Source organism: Oncorhynchus mykiss, chromosome 7 (assembly GCF_013265735.2).
Source record: "Oncorhynchus mykiss isolate Arlee chromosome 7, USDA_OmykA_1.1, whole genome shotgun sequence".
NCBI lineage: Eukaryota > Metazoa > Chordata > Actinopteri > Salmoniformes > Salmonidae > Oncorhynchus > Oncorhynchus mykiss.
In genome coordinates this window covers 88,301,518-88,328,128 of record NC_048571.1, presented here as the reverse complement: position 1 = coordinate 88,328,128, position 26,611 = coordinate 88,301,518, and the positions used below count along the sequence as shown (strand labels likewise).

General features: G+C 45.8%; 1 protein-coding gene across 4 annotated transcripts in view; it reads left to right on the top strand.

Moving 5' to 3' along the window:
- The window catches only part of LOC110528687 (phosphatase and actin regulator 3), a 91,636-nt gene that overhangs the window by 17,617 nt on the left and 47,408 nt on the right, over positions 1-26,611 (top strand). For all 4 annotated transcript variants that reach the window (XM_036984335.1, XM_036984334.1, XM_036984333.1 and 1 more), the window contains exons 5-7: positions 2,478-2,690; positions 10,020-10,248; positions 15,516-15,718. In XM_036984335.1, the coding sequence (XP_036840230.1) occupies positions 2,478-2,690; positions 10,020-10,248; positions 15,516-15,718 (645 nt within the window). The remainder of the gene's footprint in view (positions 1-2,477; positions 2,691-10,019; positions 10,249-15,515; positions 15,719-26,611) is intronic.

Here is a 26,611-nt window from a genome sequence, read left to right as displayed (position 1 = left end):
AAGTAATAATAAGGCAGAACAGTTGAAACTGGAGCAGCAGCACGGTCAGGTGGACTGGGGACAGCAAGGAGTCATCATGTCAGGTAGTCCTGGGGCATGGTCCTAGGGCTCAGGTCCTCCGAGAGAGAGAAAGAAAGAGAATTAGAGAGAGCATATGTGGGGTGGCCAGTCCTCTTCTGGCTGTGCCGGGTGGAGATTATAACAGAACATGGCCAAGATGTTCAAATGTTCATAAATGACCAGCATGGTCGAATAATAATAAGGCAAAACAGTTGAAACTGGAGCAGCAGCACGGCCAGGTGGACTGGGGACAGCAAGGAGTCATCATGTCAGGTAGTCCTGGGGCATGGTCCTAGGGCTCAGGTCCTCCGAGAGAGAGAAAGAAAGAGAGAAGGAGAGAATTAGAGAACGCACACTTAGATTCACACAGGACACCGAATAGGACAGGAGAAGTACTCCAGATATAACAAACTGACCCTAGCCCCCCGACACATAAACTACTGCAGCATAAATACTGGAGACTGAGACAGGAGGGGTCAGGAGACACTGTGGCCCCGGACAGGGCCAAACAGGAAGGATATAACCCCACCCACTTTGCCAAAGCACAGCCCCCACACCACTAGAGGGATATCTTCAACCACCAACTTACCATCCTGAGACAAGGCTGAGTATAGCCCACAAAGACCTCCGCCACGGCACAACCCAAGGGGGAGGGGGGGGGGGGGGGGGGCACCAACCCAGACAGGATGACCACATCAGTCAATCAACCCACTCAGGTGACGCACCCCCTCCAGGGACGGCATGAGAGAGCCCCAGTAAGCCAATGCCCCTGTAATAGGGTTAGAGGCAGAGAATCCCAGTGGAAAGAGGGGAACCGGCCAGGCAGAGACAGCAAGGGCGGTTCGTTGCTCCAGAGCCTTTCCGTTCACCCTCCCACTCCTGGGCCAGACTACACTCAATCATATGACCCACTGAAGAGATGAGTCTTCAGTAAAGACTTAAAGGTTGAGACCGAGTTTGCGTCTCTGACATGGGTAGGCAGACCGTTCCATAAAAATGGAGCTCTATAGGAGAAAGCACTGCCTCCAGCTGTTTGCTTAGAAATTCTAGGGACAATTAGGAGGCCTGCGTCTTGTGACCGTAGCGTACGTGTAGGTATGTACGGCAGGACCAAATCAGAGAGATAGGTAGGAGCAAGCCCATGTAATGCTTTGTAGGTTAGCAGTAAAACCTTGAAATCAGCCCTTGCTTTGACAGGAAGCCAGTGTAGAGAGGCTAGCACTGGAGTAATATGATCAAATTTGTTGGTTCTAGTCAGGATTCTAGCAGTCGTATTTAGCACTAACTGAAGTTTACTTAGTGCTTTATCCGGGTAGCCGGAAGTAGAGCATTGCAGTAGTCTAACCTAGAAGTGACAAAAGCATGGATTAATTTTTCTGCATCATTTTTGGACAGAAAGTTTCTAATTTTTGCAATGTTACGTAGATGGAAAAAAGCTGTCCTTGAAATGGTCTTGATATGTTCTTCAAAAGAGAGATCAGGGTCCAGAGTAACGCCGAGGTCCTTCACAGTTTTATTTGAGACGACTGTACAACCATTAAGATGAATTGTCAGATTCAACAGAAGATCTCTTTGTTTCTTGGGACTTAGAACAAGCATCTCTGTTTAGTCCGAGTTTAAACGTAGAAAGTTTGCAGCATCCACTTCTTTATATCTGAAACACATGCTTCTAGCAAGGGCAATTTTGGGGCTTCACCATGTTTCATTGAAATGTACAGCTGTGTGTCATCCGCATAGCAGTGAAAGTTAACATTATGTTTTCGAATAACATCCCCAAGAGGTAAAATATATAGTGAAAACAATAGTGGTCCTAAAACGGTAACCCACAGTAACCCAGGTAACCCACAGTAACCCAGGTAACCCACAGTAACCCAGGTAACCCACAGTAACACACAGTAACACAGGTAACCCACAGTAACACACAGTAACCCAGGTAACCCACAGTAATCCAGGTAACCCACAGTAACCCACAGTAACCCAGGTAACCCACAGTAACCCAGGTAACCCACAGTAACCCACAGTAACACACAGTAACACAGGTAACCCACAGTAACACACAGTAACCCAGGTAACCCACAGTAATCCAGGTAACCCACAGTAACCCACAGTAACCCAGGTAACCCACAGTAACCCAGGTAACCCACAGTAACCCAGGTAACCCACAGTAACACACAGTAACACAGGTAACCCACAGTAACACACAGTAACCCAGGTAACCCACAGTAATCCAGGTAACCCACAGTAACCCACAGTAACCCAGGTAACCCACAGTAACCCAGGTAACCCACAGTAACCCACAGTAGCACAGGTAACCTGATCAAGCAGGATCAAATAGTTAGACAGAAAACTGTCCTGAACTAACTGTGTATTTCAACAAAGGACTGTGTTTTTGTTGTTGTTGATTTTGTTTGTTTCAGCTGTTGATCTGACAGAAGACACTTTGACAGTGGCGGACCAGAGTGAGGACGGAGGGGAGGAGGACACTTCCCTCTGTGAGCCCTGTGTGGACAGCTTTCTGGTACAGGCTGAGACAGGAGGGGGACAGGAGACACCTCACCCCATGGACCCCCCATGGGACCTCCCACACCCCAACCTGCCCAAACTACTTACCAGGCTGGGCAGCCTAGAGGGTGAGTCCCAAATCAGCCCCTAGCCCCTGTTCCTGGTCTGTTATCATGTTAGCTAACTATAACCAGCCTCTGTTATTGGCCTGTTAGCATGTTAGCTAACTCCAACTAGCCTGCTAACTTACTTACTCTAACCAGGCTCATACAGCTAGCTAACAACTGTCCAGGCTGGGCAGTTTAAAAACCTCTTCGGGATCGGTGTCCCTTCCATCCCTTCCATGCTTATTTGGGCAGTCTTGATACAACATTTTGAACAGAAATGCAATGGTTCATTGAATCAGTCTAACACTTTGCACGTACACTGATGCCATCTAGTGGCCAAAATCTCAAATGAACCTGGGCTGGAATAATACATTATGGCCTTTCTCTTGCATGTCAAAGATGATAGTACAAAAAAATACCAAAGAACGGCTGGTTTTACTTTGTATTATCTTTTACCAGATCTATTGTGTTATATTCTACGACATTCAGCCAGCCTTGAGCTAGCCTTGAACTGGGTTAATATACCACTACTTCTAGGGCTACAATACCTCCTTTGCCACTTGGCCTGGACCATTTATTGTCGACACGGAGCCCCGCTGATCCATCACGACTGGACTGCCGACGTGAACGCCCAATGTGGTCTCAACATGCTATTCTGTTACGATGTCGCCGAAGAACCATCTACTAACCCCGGCCCACTAGCTTTTCTGAACGCTGTGTCCCCTGCTCGCCCAGCGTAGTAGTGACTACCGAACAGCACCCTGACTCACCTATTGCTGCTCTTTTGACTCTATGATCACTCGGCTACACACAGTGCCTTGCGAAAGTATTCGGCCCCTTTGAACTTTGCGACCTTTTGCCACATTTCAGGCTTCAAACATAAAGATATAAAACTTTATTTTTTTGTGAAGAATCAACAACAAGTGGGACACAATCATGAAGTGGAACGACATTTATTGGATATTTCAAACTTTTTTAACAAATCAAAAACTGAACAATTGGGCGTGCAAAATTATTCAGCCCCTTTACTTTCAGTGCAGCAAACTCTCTCCAGAAGTTCAGGGAGGATCTCTGAATGATCCAATGTTGACCTAAATGACTAATGATGATAAATACAATCCACCTGTGTGTAATCAAGTCTCCGTATAAATGCACCTGCACTGTGATAGTCTCAGAGGGCCGTCAAAAGCGCAGAGAGCATCATGAAGAACAAGGAACACACCAGGCAGGTCCGAGATACTGTTGTGAAGAAGTTTAAAGCCGGATTTGGATACAAAAAGATTTCCCAAGCTTTAAACATCCCAAGGAGCACTGTGCAAGTGATAATATTGAAATGGAAGGAGTATCAGACCACTGCAAATCTACCAAGACCTGGCCGTCCCTCTAAACTTTCAGCTCATACAAGGAGAAGACTGATCAGAGATGCAGCCAAGAGGCCCATGATCACTCTGGATGAACTGCAGAGCTCTACAGCTGAGGTGGGAGACTCTGTCCATAGGACAACAATCAGTCGTATATTGCACAAATCTGGCCTTTATGGAAGAGTGGCAAGAAGAAAGCCATTTCTTAAAGATATTCATAAAAAGTGTTGTTTAAAGTTTGCCACAAGCCACCTGGGAGACACACCAAACATGTGGAAGAAGGTGCTCTGGTCAGATGAAACCAAAATTGAACTTTTTGGCAACAATGCAAAACGTTATGTTTGCCGTAAAAGCAACACAGCTGAACACACCATCCCCACTGTCAAACATGGTGGTGGCAGCATCATGGTTTGGGCCTGCTTTTCTTCAGCAGGGACAGGGAAGATGGTTAAAATTGATGGGAAGATGGATGGAGACAAATACAGGACCATTCTGGAAGAGAACCTGATGGAGTCTGCAAAAGACCTGAGACTGGGACGGAGATTTGTCTTCCAACAAGACAATGATCCAAAACATAAAGCAAAATCCACAATGGAATGGTTCAAAAATAAACATATCCAGGTGTTAGAATGGCCAAGTCAAAGTCCAAACCTGAATCCAATCGAGAATCTGTGGAAAGAACTGAAAACTGCTGTTCACAAATGCTCTCCATCCAACCTCACTGAGCTCGAGCTGTTTTGCAAGGAGGAATGGGAAAAAATGTCAGTCTCTCGATGTGCAAAACTGATAGAGACATACCCCAAGCGACTTACAGCTGTAATCGCAGCAAAAGGTGGCGCTACAAAGTATTAACTTAAGGGGGCTGAATAATTTTGCACGCCCAATTTTTCAGTTTTTGATTTGTTAAAAAAGTTTGAAATATCCAATAAATGTCGTTCCACTTCATGATTGTGTCCCACTCGTTGTTGATTCTTCACAAAAAAATACAGTTTTATATCTTTATGTTTGAAGCCTGAAATGTGGCAAAAGGTTGCAAAGTTCAAGGGGGCCGAATACTTTCGCAAGGCACTGTAGCTGATGCCCCCTGGACTATTTCAATAGCATGGTACCTCATTTTATTTACCTGTCGGCCCCAGCCTCGAACTCAGGTCCTGTTTGTATCTAACTTAGTTTTATTCATTGCTTTAGCACACTCTGCCAACCCTGATGTCCTAGCTGTGTCTGAATCCTGGCTTAGGAAGGCCACCAAATATTCTGAAATTTCCACCCCCAACTACTACATTTTCCGACAAGATAGAACTGCCGAAGGGGGTGGAGTTGCAATCTACTGCAGAGATAGCCTGCAGAGTTCTGTCATGCTATCCAGGTCTGTGCCAAAAAGTTTGAGCTTCTACTTTTAAAAATCCACCTTTCCAGAAATAAGTCTCTCACTGTTGCCGCTTGTTATAGACCCCCCTCAGCCCCCAGCTGTGCCCTGGACACCATATGTGAATTAATTGCCCCCCATTTATCTTCAGAGTTTGAACTGTTAGGTGGCCTAAACTGGGTTATGCTTAACAACACGACTGTCCTACAATCTAAACTGGATGCCCTCAATCTCACACAAATTATCATGGAACCTACCACAGTACAACCCAAAATCTGTAAACACGGACATCCTCATAGATACAGTATCATCCTGACCAACCTGCCCTCTAAATACACCTCTGCTGTCTTCAACCAGGATCTCAGCAATCACTGCCTCATTGCCTGCGTCCGTAATGGGTCCGCGGTCAAACGACCACCCCTCATCACTGTCAAACGCTCCCTAAAACACTTCAGCGAGCAGGCCTTTTTAATTGACCTTGCCGGGGTATCCAGGAAGGATTACCTCATTCCGTCAGTAGAGGATGCCTGGTTATTCTTCAAAAGTGCTTTCCTCAACCATCTTAAATAAGCATGCCCCATTCAAAAAAGTTAGAACCAGGAATAGATATAGCCCTTGGTTCTCTCCAGACCTGACTGCCCTTGACCAGCACAAAAACATCCTGTGGCGTTCTGCATTAGCATCGAATAGCCCCTGCGATATGCAACTTTTCAGGGAAGTTAGGAACAAATATACACAGGCAGTTAGGAAAGCAAATGCTAGCTTTTTCATAAAGAAATGTACATGCTGTAGCACAAACTTCAAAAGTTCTGGGACACTGTGAAGTCCATGGAGAATAAGAGCACCTCCTCCCAGCTGCCCACTGCACTGAGGCTAGGTAACACTGTCACCACCGATAAATCTACGATAATCGAGAATTTCAATAAGCATTTTTCTATGCCTGGCCATGCTTTCCACCTGGCTACCCCTACCTCAACAGCTCTGCACCACCCACAGCAACTTGCCCAAGCCTCTCCATTTCTCCTTCACCCAAATCCAGATAGCTGATGTTCTGAAAGAGCGGCAAAATCTGGACCCCTACAAATCAGCTGGGCAAGACAATCTGGACCCTCTCTTTCTAAAATGATTACAATTTTTGCAATTGTTGCAGCCCCTATTACTAGCCTATTCATCCTCTCTTTCGTATCGTCTGAGATCCCTAAAGATTGGAAAGCTGCCGCGGTCTTCCCCTTCTTCGTACGGGGTGACACTCTAGACCAAAAATGAGACAGACCTATATCTATCTTACCCTGCCTTTCTAAAGTCTTCGAAAGCCAAGGTAACAAACAGATCATCGACCATTTCGAATCCCACCATACATTCTCCGCTATACAATCTGGTTTCCGAGCTGGTCATGGGTGCACCTCAGCCACTCTCACGGTCCTAAACGATATCATAACCGCCATCGATAAAAGACAATACTGTGCAGCCGTATTCATCAACCTGGCCAAGGCTTTCGACTCTGTCAATCACCACATTTTTATTGGCAGACTCAACAGCCTTGGTTTCTCAAATGACTGCCTCGCCTGGTTCACCAGCTACTTCTCAGATAGAGTTCAGTGTGTCCAATCAGAGGGCCTGTTGTCCGGACCTCTGGCAGTGTCTATGGGGGTACCACAGGGTTCAATTCTCGCGCTCTGTATATATAAATGATGTCGCTCTTGCTGCTGGTGATTCTCTGATCCACCTCTACGCAGATGACACAATTCTGTATACTTCTGGCACTTCTTTGGACACTGTGTTAACTAACCTCCAGACGAGCTTCAATGCCATACAACTCTCCTTCCGTGGCCTCAAATTGCTCTTAAGTGCTAGAAAAACTAAATGCATGCTCTTCAACCGATCGCTGCCCGCACCTGCCCGCCTGACCAGCATCACTACTCTGGACAGTTCTGACTTAGAATGTGTGGACAACTACATATACTTAGGTGTCTGGTTAGACTGTTAACTCTCCTTCCAGACTCACATTATGCATCTTCAATCCAAAATTAAATCTAGAATCGGCTTCCTATTTCGCAAACAAAGCATCCTTCACTCATGCTGCCAAACATACCCTCGTAAAACTGACTATCCTATCGATCCTTGACTTCGGCGATGTCATTTACAAAATATCCTCCAACACTCTACTCAGCAAATTGGATGTAGTCTATCACAGTCCCATCCATTTTGTCACTAAAGCCCCACTACTACCCACCACTGCGAACTGTATGCTGTCGTTGGCAGGCCTCGCTTCATATTCGTCGCCAAACCCACTGGCTCCAGGCCATCTATTAATCTTTGCTAGGTAAAGCAGCTCACTGGTCACCATAGCAGCACCCACCCGTAGCACACACTCCAGCACATATATTTCACTGGTTACCCTCAAACCAACTTCTCCTTTGGCTGCCTTTCCTTCCAGTTCTCTGCTGCCAATGACTGGAACGAATTGCAAAAATCACTGAAGCTGGAGTCTCATATCTCCCTCTCTAACTTTAAGCATCAGCTGTCAGAGCAGCTTACCGATCATTGCATCTGTAAATAGCCCACCCAACTACCTCATCCCCATATATATTTTTTCTCCTTTGCACCCCAGTATCTCTACTTGCACATTCATCTTCTGCACATCTATCACTCCAGTGTTTAATTGTTAAATTGTAATTATTTCGCCACTATGGCCTATTTATTGCCTTTACCTCCCTAATCTTACGTCGCAGAACTTGTTCTCAACTGGCCTACCTGGTTGAAAAAAGGTGAAATAAAAATAAATAAAAAGCCCTTTCACATTTCCATAAACTTCAAAGTGTTTCCTTTCCAATGGTACCATGAATATGCATATCCTTGCTTCAGGTCCTGGACTACAGGCTCAGGAATTTAAAAAAAAGGTTCCGATTCTTAAGATGGTCAGTGAACTAGACGTCACACTTGGGCTGACAGGGGGCCATCATAGTTTCAAAGACAGTACCGTATGAAGACAGGCAGAAACTGTCACAGACCATCATAGTTTTGAAAGACAGTACAGTATGAAGACAGGCAGAAACTGTCACAGACCATCATAGTATCAAAGACAGTACAGTATGAGGACAAGCAGAAACTGTCACGGACCATCATAGTATCAAAGACAATACAGTATGAAGACAGGCAGAAACTGTCACAGACCATCATAGTATCAAAGACAGTACAGTATGAAGACAGGCAGAAACTGACCATCATAGTATCAAAGACAGTACCATACAAAGACAAGCAGAAACTGTCACAGACCATCATAGTATCAAAGACAGTACCGTACAGAGACAGGCAGAAACTGTCACGGACCATCATAGTATCAAAGACAGTACAGTATGAAGACAGGCAGAAACTGTCACAGACCATCATAGTTTCAAAGACAGTACCGTACAAAGACAGGCAGAAACTGTCACGGACCATCATAGTATCAAAGACAATACAGTATGAAGACAGGCAGAAACTGACCATCATAGTATCAAAGGCAGTACCGTACAAAGACAAGCAGAAACTGTCACGGACCATCATAGTATCAAAGACAGTACAGTATGAAGACAGGCAGAAACTGTCACAGACCATCATAGTTTCAAAGACAGTACCGTACAAAGACAGGCAGAAACTGTCACGGACCATCATAGTATCAAAGACAGTACAGCATGAAGACAGGCAGAAACTGTCACAGACCATCATTGTATCAAAGACAGTACCGTACAAAGACAGGCAGAAACTGTCACAGACCATTATAGTATCAAAGACAGTACCGTACAGAGACAGGCAGAAACTGTCACAGACCATCATAGTATCAAAGACAGTACAGTATGAAGACAGGCAGAAACTGTCATGGACCATCATAGTATCAAAGACAGTACCGTACAAAGACAGGCAGAAACTGTCACAGACCATCATAGTATCAAAGACAGTACCGTACAGAGACAGGCAGAAACTGTCACAGACCATCATAGTATCAAAGACAGTACAGTATGAAGACAGGCAGAAACTGTCACGGACCATCATAGTATCAAAGACAGTACAGTATGAAGACAGGCAGAAACTGCATCTCCAAAACAAATTCTGTCCACCCTTTGTCCTTTCCTCGGGTCAAAGGGTCGTCTTGCGTCGAACTGCGCACATGCAGGCCGTCAAATCAAAGGTACTCCTTCGATATGAAGTTGTTTTTGAGGAACATGAAAACGTGTCAGTTTCACGAGGTTGGAGTAATACCATGTTCAACTACTTCAGACATTGGCTGGAATTTAGGTTGTGCCTTTAGGTTTCGAGAAAATTAACTAAGGAAGAATTTTTCACTTCTCTTAACCCGGGCCTGGTCTGTTTGGTGTTTGTCGCAAGTCTTCCCGGAAGTTTTGCGATGTTGCGCCTCTGGGTTTATCTTATAAGTAACTGATGACACTTATAAGTCTGATAACACATCCTCACCGTATCCTGTGAAGAAGTTCACCCAGGAACATCACCATTGCGAGTATATTAACATTAACATGATATTATTGTCCTAACCTAGAGAGGAAGAGATCTCCAGCCACTCTACCCAGAACGTTCACCATTACATTAACTAATATTAACATTATATTATTCTTCCCCTCACTACAGGTCCTCACCCCTTCCCTAAGTCGGATCCTAACCTAGAGAGGAAGAAGTCTCCAGCCACTCTACCCAGGAACTTCACATTGCCCAGGACTACCCAGGGTTCCTTGCTGCGAGGACGGATCTCCACCCCTACCGGTTCCCCTCACCTGGGACCACTGCGACCCCCACCGCCCCCCAGCTGTATTATAGAGGAGCTACATCGGGCCCTGGCCACCAAACACAGACAGCACAGGTAGGACACAAATCAATCAATCAATTACCAAACACAGACAGCACAGGTAGGACACAAATCAATCAATCAATTACCAAACACAGACAGCACAGGTAGGACACCCACCAATCAATCAATTACCAAACACAGACAGCACAGCTAGGACACAAATCAATCAATCAATTACCAAACACATATGTGCTTCTACACCTGCATTGCTTGCTGTTTGGGGTTTTAGGCTGGGTTTCTGTAAAGCACTTTGAGATATCAGCTGATGTACGAAGGGCTAAATAAATACATTTGATTTGATTTGATTTGACAGACAGCACAGGTAGGACACAAATCAATCAATCAATTACCAAACACAGACAGCACAGGTAGGACACAAATCAATCAATCAATCAATTACCAAACACAGACAGCACAGCTAGGACAAAAATCAATCAATCAATTACCAAACACAGACAGCACAGCTAAGACACAAATCAATCAATTACCAAACACAGACAGCACAGGTAGGACACAAATCAATCAATCAATCAATTACCAAACACAGACAGCACAGCTAGGACACAAATCAATCAATCAATCAATTACCAAACACAGACAGCACAGCTAGGACACAAACCAATCAATCAATTACCAAACACAGACAGCACAGGTAGGACACAAATCAATCAATCAATTACCAAACACAGACAGCACAGGTAGGACACAAATCAATCAATCAATTACCAAACACAGACAGCACAGCTAGGACACAAATCAATCAATCAATCAATTACCAAACACAGACAGCACAGGTAAGACACCCACCAATCAATCAATCAATTACCAAACACAGACAGCACAGCTAGGACACAAATCAATCAATTACCAAACATAGACAGCACAGGTAAGACACAAATCAATCAATCAATTACCAAACACAGACAGCACAGCTAGGACACAAATCAATCAATTACCAAACACAGACAGCACAGCTAGGACACCAATCAGTTACCAAACACAGACAGCACAGGTAAGACACAAATCAATCAATCAATTACCAAACACAGACAGCACAGGTAAGACACAAATCAATCAATCAATAACCAAACACAGACAGCACAGGTAGGACACAAATCAATCAATCAATCAATTACCAAACATAGACAGCACAGCTAGGACACAAATCAATCAATCACCAAACACAGACAGCACAGCTAGGACACCAATCAACCAATCAATTACCAAACACAGACAGCACAGGTAAGACACAAATCAATCAATCAATTACCAAACACAGACAGCACAACTAGGACACAAATCAATCAATCAATCAATTACCAAACACAGACAGCACAGGTAGGACACCAACCAATCAATCAATTACCAAACACAGACAGCACAGGTAGGACACCAATCAACCAATCAATCAATTACCAAACACAGACAGCACAGGTAGGACACAAATCAATCAATTACCAAACACAGACAGCACAGGTAAGACACAAATCAATCAATCAATTACCAAACACAGACAGCACAGGTAGGACACAAATCAATCAATTACCAAACACAGACAGCACAGGTAAGACACAAATCAATCAATCAATTACCAAACACAGACAGCACAGGTAGGACACAAATCAATCAATTACCAAACACAGACAGCACAGGTAAGACACAAATCAATCAATCAATTACCAAACACAGACAGCACAGGTAAGACACAAATCAATCAATCAATTACCAAACACAGACAGCACAGGTAGGACACAAATCAATCAATCAATCAATTACCAAACACAGACAGCACAGCTAGGACAAAAATCAATCAATCAATTACCAAACACAGACAGCACAGCTAAGACACAAATCAATCAATTACCAAACACAGACAGCACAGGTAGGACACAAATCAATAAATTACCAAACACAGACAGCACAGGTAGGACACAAATCAATCAATCAATCAATTACCAAGCACAGACAGCACAGCTAGGACACAAATCAATCAATCAATCAATTACCAAACACAGACAGCACAGCTAGGACACAAATCAATCAATCAATCAATTACCAAACACAGACAGCACAGGTAAGACACCCACCAATCAATCAATTACCAAACATAGACAGCACAGGTAAGACACAAATCAATCAATCAATTACCAAACACAGACAGCACAGCTAGGACACAAATCAATCAATTACCAAACACAGACAGCACAGCTAGGACACCAATCAGTTACCAAACACAGACAGCACGGGTAAGACACAAATCAATCAATCAATTACCAAACACAGACAGCACAGGTAAGACACAAATCAATCAATCAATAACCAAACACAGACAGCACAGGTAGGACACAAATCAATCAATCAATCAATTACCAAACATAGACAGCACAGCTAGGACACAAATCAATCAATCACCAAACACAGACAGCACAGCTAGGACACCAATCAACCAATCAATTACCAAACACAGACAGCACAGGTAAGACACAAATCAATCAATCAATTACCAAACACAGACAGCACAACTAGGACACAAATCAATCAATCAATCAATTACCAAACACAGACAGCACAGGTAGGACACCAACCAATCAATCAATTACCAAACACAGACAGCACAGGTAGGACACCAATCAACCAATCAATCAATTACCAAACACAGACAGCACAGGTAGGACACAAATCAATCAATTACCAAACACAGACAGCACAGGTAAGACACAAATCAATCAATCAATTACCAAACACAGACAGCACAGGTAGGACACAAATCAATCAATCAATTACCAAACACAGACAGCACAGCTAGGACACAAATCAATCAATCAATTACCAAACACAGACAGCACAGGTAGGACACCAATCAATCAATCAATTACCAAACACAGACAGCACAGGTAGGACACCAATCAATCAATCAATTACCAAACACAGACAGCACAGGTAGGACACAAATCAATCAATCAATCAATTACCAAACACAGACAGCACAGGTAGGACACAAATCAATCAATCAATTACCAAACACAGACAGCACAGCTAAGACACAAATCAATCAATCAATTACCAAACACAGACAGCACAAGTAGGACACCAACCAATCAATCAATTACCAAACACAGACAGCACAGGTAGGACACAAATCAATCAATTACCAAACACAGACAGCATAGGTAGGACACAAATCAACCAATCAATCAATTACCAAACACAGACAGCACAGCTAGGACACAAATCAATCAATCAATCAATTACCAAACACAGACAGCACAGCTAGGACACAAATCAACCAATCAATCAATTACCAAACACAGACAGCACAGCTAGGACACAAACCAATCAATCAATTACCAAACACAGACAGCACAGGTAGGACACAAATCAACCAATCAATTACCAAACACAGACAGGACAGGTAGAGGAATGTGAGTTAAGTGCCTTGGTGAAGGGCACAACGGTCGGGGATTGTTGTTAGCACCCCAGTTATCAGATAAATTCCCTCTTTTATGTAAACTCAGCAAAAAAAGAAACATCCCTTTTCCAGGAACTTGTCTTTCAAAGATAATTTGTAAAAATCCAAATAACTTCACAGATCCTAATTGTTAAGGGTTAAAACACTGTTTGCAATTAATTAAACAATTAATGAACATGCACCTGTGGAAAGGTCGTTAAGACACTAACAGCTTACAGACGGTAGGCAATTAAGTTCATAATTATGAAAACTTAGAGGAGTCCTAAAGAGTCCTTTCTACTGACTCTGAAAAACACCAAAAGAAAGATGCCCAGGGTCCCTGCTCATCTGCGTGAACGTGCTTTAGGCGTGCTGCAAGGAGGCATGAGGACTGCAGATTTGGCCAGGGCAAAAAATTGCAATGTCCGTACTGTGAGACGCCTAAGACAGCGCTATAGGGAGACAGGACGGACAGCTGATCGTCCTCGTGGTGGCAAACCACGTGTAACACCTGCACAGGATCGGTAAATCCGAACATCACACCTGCGGGACAGGTACAGGATGGCAACAACAACTGCACGAGTTACACCAGGAACGCACAATCCCCCCATCAGTGCTCAGCTCAGACTGTCCGCAATAGGCTGAGAGAGGCTGGACCGAGGGCTTGTAGCTTGTTGTAAGGCAGGTCCTCACCAGACATCACCGGTAACAACGTCGCCTTTGGGCACAAACCCACCGTAGCTGGACCAGACAGGACTGGCAAAAAGTGCTTTTCACTGATGAGTCGCAGTTTTGTCTCACCAGGGGTGATGGTTGGATTCGCGTTTATCGTCAAAGGAATGAGTATTACACCGAGGCCTGTACTCTGGAGTGGGATTGATTTGGAGGTTGGGGGTCCGTCATGGTCTGGAGCAGTGTGTCACAGCATCATCGGACTGAGCTTGTTGTCATTGCAGGCAATCTCAACGCTGTGCGTTACAGGGAAGACATTATCCTCCCTCATGTGGTACCCTTCCTGCAGGAACATCCTGACATGACCCTCCAGCATGACGATGTCACCAGCCATACTGCTCGTTCTGTGCGTGATTTCCTGCAAGACGGGAATGTCAGTGTTCTGCAATGGCCAACGAAGAGCCCGAATCTCAATCCCATTGAGCACGTCTGGGACCTGTTGGATCAGAGGATGAGGGCTAGGGCCATTCCCCCCAGAAATGTCTGGGACCTGTTGGATCAGAGGGTGAGGGCTAGGGCCATTCCCCCCAGAAATGTCTGGGACCTGTTGGATCGGAGGGTGAGGGCTAGGGCCATTCCCCCCAGAAATGTCTGGGACCTGTTGGATCGGAGGGTGAGGGCTAGGGCCATTCCCCCCAGAAATGTCTGGGACCTGTTGGATCAGAGGGTGAGGGCTAGGGCCATTCCCCCCAGAAATGTCTGGGACCTGTTGGATCGGAGGGTGAGGGCTAGGGCCATTCCCCCCAGAAATGTCCGGGAACTTGCAGGTGCCTGGTGGAAGAGTGGGGTAACACAGCAAGAACTGGCAAACCTGGTGCAGTCCATGAGGAGGAGATGCACTACAGTACTTAATGCAGCTGGTGGCCACACCAGATACTGACTGTTACTTTTGATTTTGACCCCCCCTTTGTTCCGGGACACATTATTCAATTTATTTTAGTCACGTCTGTGGAACTTGTTCAGTTTATGTCTCAGTTGTTGAATCTTGTTATGTTCATACAAATATTTATACATGTTAAGTATGCTGAAAATAAACGCAATTGACAGTGAGAGAACGTTTCTTTTTTTTGCTGAGTTTATCTGTTCTGTCGTCCTCAAGTTTCCAACCGAAGGAAATGAGCTCTTCTCCAAAGCTTCGGTACGACAGTCGTCTGTCGCGTACAGCCAGCGTGGAGAAAGTCCCAACCGGAGAGAAGGAGAGAGAGAAGGAGAGAGAGAAGGAATCAGACGAGAACAAGGAGAACAGACGTCTAGATGAATTCTACAACGACCCTGACCGCTGGAATGATTCTGTCATCTCCGGTAGGTGTCACACACACACACACGCGCGCGCACGCACGCACGCACGCACGCACGCACGCACGCACGCACGCACGCACGCACACACACACACACACACACACACACACACACACAAAATAAGAACAAAAAGCACCTTCTCCTCCACACAGCTAGGCTGACCAGCTAGACTGACAAGCTAGACTGACAAGCTACACTGCCCAGCTAGACAGACAAGCTAGACTGACCAGCTAAACTGACCAGCTAGACTGACCATCTAGATTGACCTTAAGAGAAGTCACAGCAGAACCTTCTCCGTACAGCTAGACTGACCAGCTAGACTGACCAGCTAGACTGACAAGCTAGACTGACCAGCTAGACTGACAAGCTAGACTGACCAGCTAGACTGACCAGCTAGACTGACAAGCTAGACTGCCCAGCTAGACAGACAAGCTAGACTGACCAGCTAAACTGACAAGCTAGACTGACCAGCTTGACTGACCATCTAGATTGACCTTAAGAGAAGTCACAGCAGAACCTTCTCCGTACAGCTAGACTGACCAGCTAGACTGACCAAAATAGAAGACAGAGCAGAACCTTCTCCATACAGCTAGACTGACCAGCTAGATTGATCAGCTTGACTGACCATCTAGACTGACCTTAAGGGAAGTCACAGCAGAACCTTCTCCGTACAGCTAGACTGACCAGCTAGATTGACCAGCTAGACTGACCAAAATAGAAGACAGAGCAGAACCTTCTCCATAGAGCTAGACTGACCAGCTAGATTGACCAGCTAGACTGACCAAAATAGAAGACAGAGCAGAACCTTCTCCATACAGCTCGACTGACCAGCTAGACTTACCAGCAAGACTGACCAACTAGACTGACCAGCTAGACTGACAAGCTAGACTGCCCAGCTAGACAGACAAGCTAGACTGACAAGCTAAACTTACCAGCTAGACTGACCAGCTTGACTGACCATCTAGACTGACCTTAAGGGAAGTCACAGCAGAACCTTCTCCGTACAGCTAGACTGACCAGCTAGACTGACCAGCTAAACTGACAAGCTAGACTGACCAGCTAGACTGACAAGCTAGACTGACCAGCTAGACTGACCAGCTAGACTGACAAGCTAGACTGCCCAGCTAGACAGACAAGCTAGACTGACCAGCTAAACTGACCAGCTAGACTGACCAGCTTGACTGACCATCTAGATTGACCTTAAGAGAAGTCACAGCAGAACCTTCTCCGTACAGCTAGACTGACCAGCTAGATTGACCAGCTAGACTGACCAAAATAGAAGACAGAGCAGAACCTTCTCCACACAGCTAGACTGACCAGCTAGATTGACCAGCTAGACTGACCAAAAGGGAAGACAGAGCAGAACCTTCTCCATACAGCTCGACTGACCAGCTAGACTGACCAGCTGGACTGACCAAAATATAAGAAAGAGCAGGACCTTCTCCATACAGCTAGACTGACCAGCTAGACTGACCAAAATAGAAGACAGAGCAGGACCTTCTCCATACAACTAGACTGACCAGCTAGACTGACCAAAATAGAAGACAGAGCAGGACCTTCTCCATACAACTAGACTGACCAGCTAGACTTACCAGCTAGACTGACCAACTAGACTGACCAGCTAGACTGACAAGCTAGACTGCCCAGCTAGACAGACAAGCTAGACTGACCAGCTAAACTGACCAGCTAGACTGACCAGCTTGACTGAACATCTAGACTGACCAGCTTGACTGACCATCTAGATTGACCTTAAGAGAAGTCACAGCAGAACCTTCTCCGTACAGCTAGACTGACCAGCTAGACTGACCAAAATAGAAGACAGAGCAGAACCTTCTCCATACAGCTAGACTGACCAGCTAGATTGATCAGCTTTACTGACCATCTAGACTGACCTTAAGGGAAGTCACAGCAGAACCTTCTCCGTACAGCTAGACTGACCAGCTAGACTGACAAGCTAGACTGACAAGCTACACTGGCCAGCTAGACAGACAAGCTAGACTGACCAGCTAAACTGACCAGCTAGACTGACCATCTAGATTGACCTTAAGAGAAGTCACAGCAGAACCTTCTCCGTACAGCTAGACTGACCAGCTAGACTGACCAGCTAGACTGACAAGCTAGACTGACCAGCTAGACTGACAAGCTAGACTGACCAGCTAGACTGACCAGCTAGACTGACAAGCTAGACTGCCCAGCTAGACAGACAAGCTAGACTGACCAGCTAAACTGACAAGCTAGACTGACCAGCTTGACTGACCATCTAGATTGACCTTAAGAGAAGTCACAGCAGAACCTTCTCCGTACAGCTAGACTGACCAGCTAGACTGACCAAAATAGAAGACAGAGCAGAACCTTCTCCATACAGCTAGACTGACCAGCTAGATTGATCAGCTTGACTGACCATCTAGACTGACCTTAAGGGAAGTCACAGCAGAACCTTCTCCGTACAGCTAGACTGACCAGCTAGATTGACCAGCTAGACTGACCAAAATAGAAGACAGAGCAGAACCTTCTCCATAGAGCTAGACTGACCAGCTAGATTGACCAGCTAGACTGACCAAAATAGAAGACAGAGCAGAACCTTCTCCATACAGCTCGACTGACCAGCTAGACTTACCAGCAAGACTGACCAACTAGACTGACCAGCTAGACTGACAAGCTAGACTGCCCAGCTAGACAGACAAGCTAGACTGACAAGCTAAACTTACCAGCTAGACTGACCAGCTTGACTGACCATCTAGACTGACCTTAAGGGAAGTCACAGCAGAACCTTCTCCGTACAGCTAGACTGACCAGCTAGACTGACCAGCTAAACTGACAAGCTAGACTGACCAGCTAGACTGACAAGCTAGACTGACCAGCTAGACTGACCAGCTAGACTGACAAGCTAGACTGCCCAGCTAGACAGACAAGCTAGACTGACCAGCTAAACTGACCAGCTAGACTGACCAGCTTGACTGACCATCTAGATTGACCTTAAGAGAAGTCACAGCAGAACCTTCTCCGTACAGCTAGACTGACCAGCTAGACTGACCAGCTAGACTGACAAGCTAGACTGACCAGCTAGACTGACAAGCTAGACTGACCAGCTAGACTGACCAGCTAGACTGACAAGCTAGACTGCCCAGCTAGACAGACAAGCTAGACTGACCAGCTAAACTGACAAGCTAGACTGACCAGCTTGACTGACCATCTAGATTGACCTTAAGAGAAGTCACAGCAGAACCTTCTCCGTACAGCTAGACTGACCAGCTAGACTGACCAAAATAGAAGACAGAGCAGAACCTTCTCCATACAGCTAGACTGACCAGCTAGATTGATCAGCTTGACTGACCATCTAGACTGACCTTAAGGGAAGTCACAGCAGAACCTTCTCCGTACAGCTAGACTGACCAGCTAGATTGACCAGCTAGACTGACCAAAATAGAAGACAGAGCAGAACCTTCTCCATAGAGCTAGACTGACCAGCTAGATTGACCAGCTAGACTGACCAAAATAGAAGACAGAGCAGAACCTTCTCCATACAGCTCGACTGACCAGCTAGACTTACCAGCAAGACTGACCAACTAGACTGACCAGCTAGACTGACAAGCTAGACTGCCCAGCTAGACAGACAAGCTAGACTGACAAGCTAAACTTACCAGCTAGACTGACCAGCTTGACTGACCATCTAGACTGACCTTAAGGGAAGTCACAGCAGAACCTTCTCCGTACAGCTAGACTGACCAGCTAGACTGACCAGCTAAACTGACAAGCTAGACTGACCAGCTAGACTGACAAGCTAGACTGACCAGCTAGACTGACCAGCTAGACTGACAAGCTAGACTGCCCAGCTAGACAGACAAGCTAGACTGACCAGCTAAACTGACCAGCTAGACTGACCAGCTTGACTGACCATCTAGATTGACCTTAAGAGAAGTCACAGCAGAACCTTCTCCGTACAGCTAGACTGACCAGCTAGATTGACCAGCTAGACTGACCAAAATAGAAGACAGAGCAGAACCTTCTCCACACAGCTAGACTGACCAGCTAGATTGACCAGCTAGACTGACCAAAAGGGAAGACAGAGCAGAACCTTCTCCATACAGCTCGACTGACCAGCTAGACTGACCAGCTGGACTGACCAAAATATAAGAAAGAGCAGGACCTTCTCCATACAGCTAGACTGACCAGCTAGACTGACCAAAATAGAAGACAGAGCAGGACCTTCTCCATACAACTAGACTGACCAGCTAGACTGACCAAAATAGAAGACAGAGCAGGACCTTCTCCATACAACTAGACTGACCAGCTAGACTTACCAGCTAGACTGACCAACTAGACTGACCAGCTAGACTGACAAGCTAGACTGCCCAGCTAGACAGACAAGCTAGACTGACCAGCTAAACTGACCAGCTAGACTGACCAGCTTGACTGAACATCTAGACTGACCAGCTTGACTGACCATCTAGATTGACCTTAAGAGAAGTCACAGCAGAACCTTCTCCGTACAGCTAGACTGACCAGCTAGACTGACCAAAATAGAAGACAGAGCAGAACCTTCTCCATACAGCTAGACTGACCAGCTAGATTGATCAGCTTTACTGACCATCTAGACTGACCTTAAGGGAAGTCACAGCAGAACCTTCTCCGTACAGCTAGACTGACCAGCTAGACTGACAAGCTAGACTGACAAGCTACACTGGCCAGCTAGACAGACAAGCTAGACTGACCAGCTAAACTGACCAGCTAGACTGACCATCTAGATTGACCTTAAGAGAAGTCACAGCAGAACCTTCTCCGTACAGCTAGACTGACCAGCTAGACTGACCAGCTAGACTGACAAGCTAGACTGACCAGCTAGACTGACAAGCTAGACTGACCAGCTAGACTGACCAGCTAGACTGACAAGCTAGACTGCCCAGCTAGACAGACAAGCTAGACTGACCAGCTAAACTGACAAGCTAGACTGACCAGCTTGACTGACCATCTAGATTGACCTTAAGAGAAGTCACAGCAGAACCTTCTCCGTACAGCTAGACTGACCAGCTAGACTGACCAAAATAGAAGACAGAGCAGAACCTTCTCCATACAGCTAGACTGACCAGCTAGATTGATCAGCTTGACTGACCATCTAGACTGACCTTAAGGGAAGTCACAGCAGAACCTTCTCCGTACAGCTAGACTGACCAGCTAGATTGACCAGCTAGACTGACCAAAATAGAAGACAGAGCAGAACCTTCTCCATAGAGCTAGACTGACCAGCTAGATTGACCAGCTAGACTGACCAAAATAGAAGACAGAGCAGAACCTTCTCCATACAGCTCGACTGACCAGCTAGACTTACCAGCAAGACTGACCAACTAGACTGACCAGCTAGACTGACAAGCTAGACTGCCCAGCTAGACAGACAAGCTAGACTGACAAGCTAAACTTACCAGCTAGACTGACCAGCTTGACTGACCATCTAGACTGACCTTAAGGGAAGTCACAGCAGAACCTTCTCCGTACAGCTAGACTGACCAGCTAGACTGACCAGCTAAACTGACAAGCTAGACTGACCAGCTAGACTGACAAGCTAGACTGACCAGCTAGACTGACCAGCTAGACTGACAAGCTAGACTGCCCAGCTAGACAGACAAGCTAGACTGACCATCTAGATTGACCTTAAGAGAAGTCACAGCAGAACCTTCTCCGTACAGCTAGACTGACCAGCTAGATTGACCAGCTAGACTGACCAAAATAGAAGACAGAGGAGAACCTTCTCCACACAGCTAGACTGACCAGCTAGATTGACCAGCTAGACTGACCAAAAGGGAAGACAGAGCAGAACCTTCTCCATACAGCTCGACTGACCAGCTAGACTGACCAGCTGGACTGACCAAAATATAAGAAAGAGCAGGACCTTCTCCATACAGCTAGACTGACCAGCTAGACTGACCAAAATAGAAGACAGAGCAGGACCTTCTCCATACAACTAGACTGACCAGCTAGACTGACCAAAATAGAAGACAGAGCAGGACCTTCTCCATACAACTAGACTGACCAGCTAGACTTACCAGCTAGACTGACCAACTAGACTGACCAGCTAGACTGACAAGCTAGACTGCCCAGCTAGACAGACAAGCTAGACTGACCAGCTAAACTGACCAGCTAGACTGACCAGCTTGACTGAACATCTAGACTGACCAGCTTGACTGACCATCTAGATTGACCTTAAGAGAAGTCACAGCAGAACCTTCTCCGTACAGCTAGACTGACCAGCTAGACTGACCAAAATAGAAGACAGAGCAGAACCTTCTCCATACAGCTAGACTGACCAGCTAGATTGATCAGCTTTACTGACCATCTAGACTGACCTTAAGGGAAGTCACAGCAGAACCTTCTCCGTACAGCTAGACTGACCAGCTAGACTAAACAGCTAGACTGACAAGCTAGACTGACCAGCTAGACTGACAAGCTAGACTGACCAGCTAGACTGACCAGCTAGACTGACAAGCTAAACTGCCCAGCCAGACAGACAAGCTAGACTGACCAGCTAAACTGACCAGCTAGACTGACCAGCTTGACTGACCATCTAGATTGACCTTAAGAGAAGTCACAGCAGAACCTTCTCCGTACAGCTAGACTGACCAGCTAGATTGACCAGCTAGACTGACCAAAATAGAATACAGAGCAGAACCTTCTCCATACAGCTAGACTGACCAGCTAGATTGACCATAAGAGAAGACAGAGCAGAACCTTCTCCATACAGCTAGACTGACCAGCTAGACTGATAATAAGAGAAGACAGAGCAGAACCTTCTCCATACAGCTAGACTGACCAACTAGACTGACCAACTAGACTGACCAACTAGACTGACCAGCTAGACTGACCAGCTAGACTGACCAGCTAGACTGACCAGCTAGACTGACCAAATGAGAAGACAGAGCAGCCCCACCGTTTGTCTCAGGAAGATAACCTTGTGTGCTTATAAGCCACTTTCTCACCACTTGAACAGTTTGTTTTATTGGCCAACAGATGTTGAATCTTTGCTAGGGTCACCTCTCACAGCCTCTAGCTCACATTCTCTATCTCACAGCCTCTATCTCACAGTCTCTAGCTCACAGCCTCTAGCTCACAGCCTCTAGCTCACAGCCTCTCTCTCACCTCCTTTCAGAAAAAAGCCTGTAGCTCACAGCCTCTAGAAAACAGCCTCTTGCTTACAGCCTCTATCTCACAGCCTATAACTCACAGCCTCTAGCTCACAGCCTCTAGCTCACATCCGCTAGTAAACAGCCTCTAGCTCACAGCCTCTAGCTCACAGGCTCTTGCTCACAGCCTCTCGCTCACAGCCTCTAGCTCACATTCTCTAGCTCACAGCCTCTATCTCACAGCCTCTAGCTCACAGCCTCTTGCTCACAGCCTCTCGCTCACAGCCTCTCGCTCACAGCCTCTAGCTCACATTCTCTAGCTCACAGCCTCTAGCTCACAGCCTCTAGCTCACAGCCTCTCGCTCACAGCCTCCAGCTCACAGCCTCTAGCTCACAGCCTCTAGCTCACAGCCTCTTGCTCACAGCCTCTAGAAAACAGCCTCTAGCTCACCTTCTCTAGTTAACAGCCTCTAACTCACAGGCTCTATAAAACATCCTCTATAAAACATCTTCTAGCTCACAGTCTTTAGAAAACATCCTCTATCTCACAGCCTCTTGCTCACAGACTCTAGCTCACAGCCTCTAGAAAACAGCCTCTAGCGCACATCCTCTAGAAAACAGACTCTAGCTCACAGCCTCTAGCTCACAGCCTCTAGCTCACAGTCTTTAGAAAACATCCTCTATCTCACAGCCTCTTGCTCACAGACTCTAGCTCACAGCCTCTAGAAAACAGCCTCTAGCGCACATCCTCTAGAAAACAGACTCTAGCTCACAGCCTCTAGCTCACAGCCACCTGCTCACAGACTCTAGCTCACAGCCTCTAGAAAACAGACTCTAGCTCACAGCCTCTAGCTCACAGCCTCTTGCTCACAGCCTCTCGCTCACAGCCTCTCGCTCACAGCCTCTAGCTCACATTCTCTAGCTCACAGCCTCTAGCTCACAGCCTCTAGCTCACAGCCTCTAGCTCACAGCCTCTCGCTCACAGCCTCCAGCTCACAGCCTCTAGCTCACAGCCTCTAGCTCACAGCCTCTAGCTCACCTTCTCTAGAAAACAGCTTATAGCTCACCTTCTCTAGTTAACAGCCTCTAACTCACAGCTTCTATAAAACATCCTCTATAAAACATCCTCTAGCTCACAGTCTTTAGAAAACATCCTCTATCTCACAGCCTCTTGCTCATAGACTCTAGCTCACAGCCTCTAGAAAACAGCCTCTAGCGCACATCCTCTAGAAAACAGACTCTAGCTCACAGCCTCTAGCTCACAGCCTCTAGCTCACAGTCTTTAGAAAAGATCCTCTATCTCACAGCCTCTAGCTCACAGCCTCTAGAAAACAGCCTCTAGCGCACATCCTCTAGAAAACAGACTCTAGCTCACAGCCTCTAGCTCACAGCCTCCTGCTCACAGACTCTAGCTCACAGCCTCTAGAAAACAGACTCTAGCTCACATCCTCTAGAAAACAGCCTCTTGCTCACAGCCTTGCTCACAGCTCACACCTTCTCTAGAAAACAGCTTATAGCTCACACTCTCTATCTCACAGCCTCTAGAAAACAGGCAGAGGGAAAATGTCAACTATATCAAGCCTGGTTGAATACTCATTGACAAGCTCCTCAACACACACACACACACACACACACACACACACACACACACACACACACACACACACACACACACACACACACACCATGAATTAATTATATCATCAGTATCAGATTTAGTTTTCATAAAGTTTATTGTACCTATTGATTGAATGAGTGAATGAATGAGTTAATGTATCACATTTGAGTGATTGGTATAGCCTGCTATTTTTTTGTACCATCATCTTTGAAATGCAAGAGAAAGGCCGTAATGTATTATTCCAGCCTAGGCGCAATTGAGATTTTGGCCACTGGATGGCAGCAGTGTATGTGCAACGGTTTAGACTGATCCAATGAACATAAAGGTTGTGTCAGGACTGCCCAAATGTGCCTAATTGGTTTATTAATACATTTTCATGTTCATAACTGTGCACTCTCCTCAAACAATATAGCATGGTATTCTTTCATTGTAATTGCTACTGTAATTGGACAGTGTAGTTAGATTAACATTAATTTAAGCTTTCTGCCCCTATCAGATATATCTATGTCCTGGGAAATGTTCTTGATACTTACAACCTCATGCTAATCACATTAGCCTACGTTAGCTCAACCGTCCCAAGGTCGGGAGACCGATGCTGTAGAGGAAAAGGGAAGACAGAGCAGAACCTTCTCCACACAGCTAGACTGACCATAATTATTCAAATTTGGCTAATAAAAAATGTCATGTGCCATTGAACCAATTGCACTTCATGGCAGCGAGGCAAAACGAGATTTCACCGAATGGGACAAACACCCCATTGAAACCCTGCATGCAGAGTTCTGTAAGATTCTCCTCCATGTCCAGAGGAAACTACAAACAATGCATGCAGGGCAGAATTAGGCCAATATCCATTAATAATATAAACTCAGAAAAGAGTCATTACGTTTTGGAAACATCTAACATACAATGACCTCCTCTCATATCATTACCAAGCCCTGCAATGCCAAGAGCTGAGCAAAGAAAAGAGTCCCCTCATCCAGCTGGTCCTGGGGCTGAGTTCACAAACCTGTCCTACTAACACACTAAAGCCTCAGGACCAGAACATCCAATCAATCAGAATAATCCAAATTAACATTGCTATTGGGAAGCACAAAGCTAAATGCAGTGCTATCTGGCCCTAAATCGACAGTACTCCGTGGCTAACTATTTGACCATGCTTACTGATCAAAACATTAAAACAACCTTGACAAGGTGCAGGCTCAGTGAGCACAGCCTTGCCGTTGAGAAGGGTAGACACAGGAAAACCTGTCTCCCTGTCGAGGAAAGGCTGTGCAACCACTGCACCACAGCAGAACCTGAGACAGAGCTGCATTTCCTGACAAAATGTCAAAAAATATAAAACAATTAGAGAGGGTCATTTCCCCAAATCTGAAACCATTATTCAAAGTTCGAAGGACCTCTCTGATGAGAATAGCCTACCTGTCCTGTTGGGGGAGGACGCAGTGCTGTGGGTTGGCAGCGCACTACATTGCTGCCTGCCATACGATGAGGGACAGTGTCTGACAACCAACCAATGTCTTCTATGCTTATTGTTATTGTTCAATGTATGGCTATTTTGACCCTTGGTTATTGTTGTTACTGTTGTCCCGTTGACAATTTGGATTCTTATTATTTTAATATTGTAAATATCCAAAGTACGCTTTGGCAATATGTACATTATTATGCCACGCCAATAAAGCAAATTGAATTTAATTTAATTGAGAGGAGAGAGAGACAGAGGAGAGTGAGGGAGAGGATAGACAGAGGAGAAACAGAGGAGAGAGAGGCAGAGGAGAGTGAGAGAGAGGATAGACAGAGGAGAAACAGAGGAGAGTGAGAGAGGAGAGAGAGAGGACAAAGAGGAGAAAGGAGAGAGAAGAGAGACATATGAGAGAGGAGAGAGAGGAGAGTGAGAGAGAGAGCAGAGAGATAGAGTAGGGAGAGGAGAGAGATGGGAGAGAGAAGAGAAAGAGGGGAGAGAAGAGATGGAGAGACAGAGGAGATAGCAGGGAGAGAGAAGAGAGATAGAAAGAGTGAGAGAAGAGAGACAGGAGAGTGAGAAAAGAGAAAGGAAAGAGGAGAGAGGATAGAGAGAGGAGAGAGAGGGGAGAAAGAGAGGGAGAGTGAGAGAGGAGAGAGGATAGAGGGAGGAGAGAGAGCAGAGAGGGGGAGTGAGAGAGGAGAGCG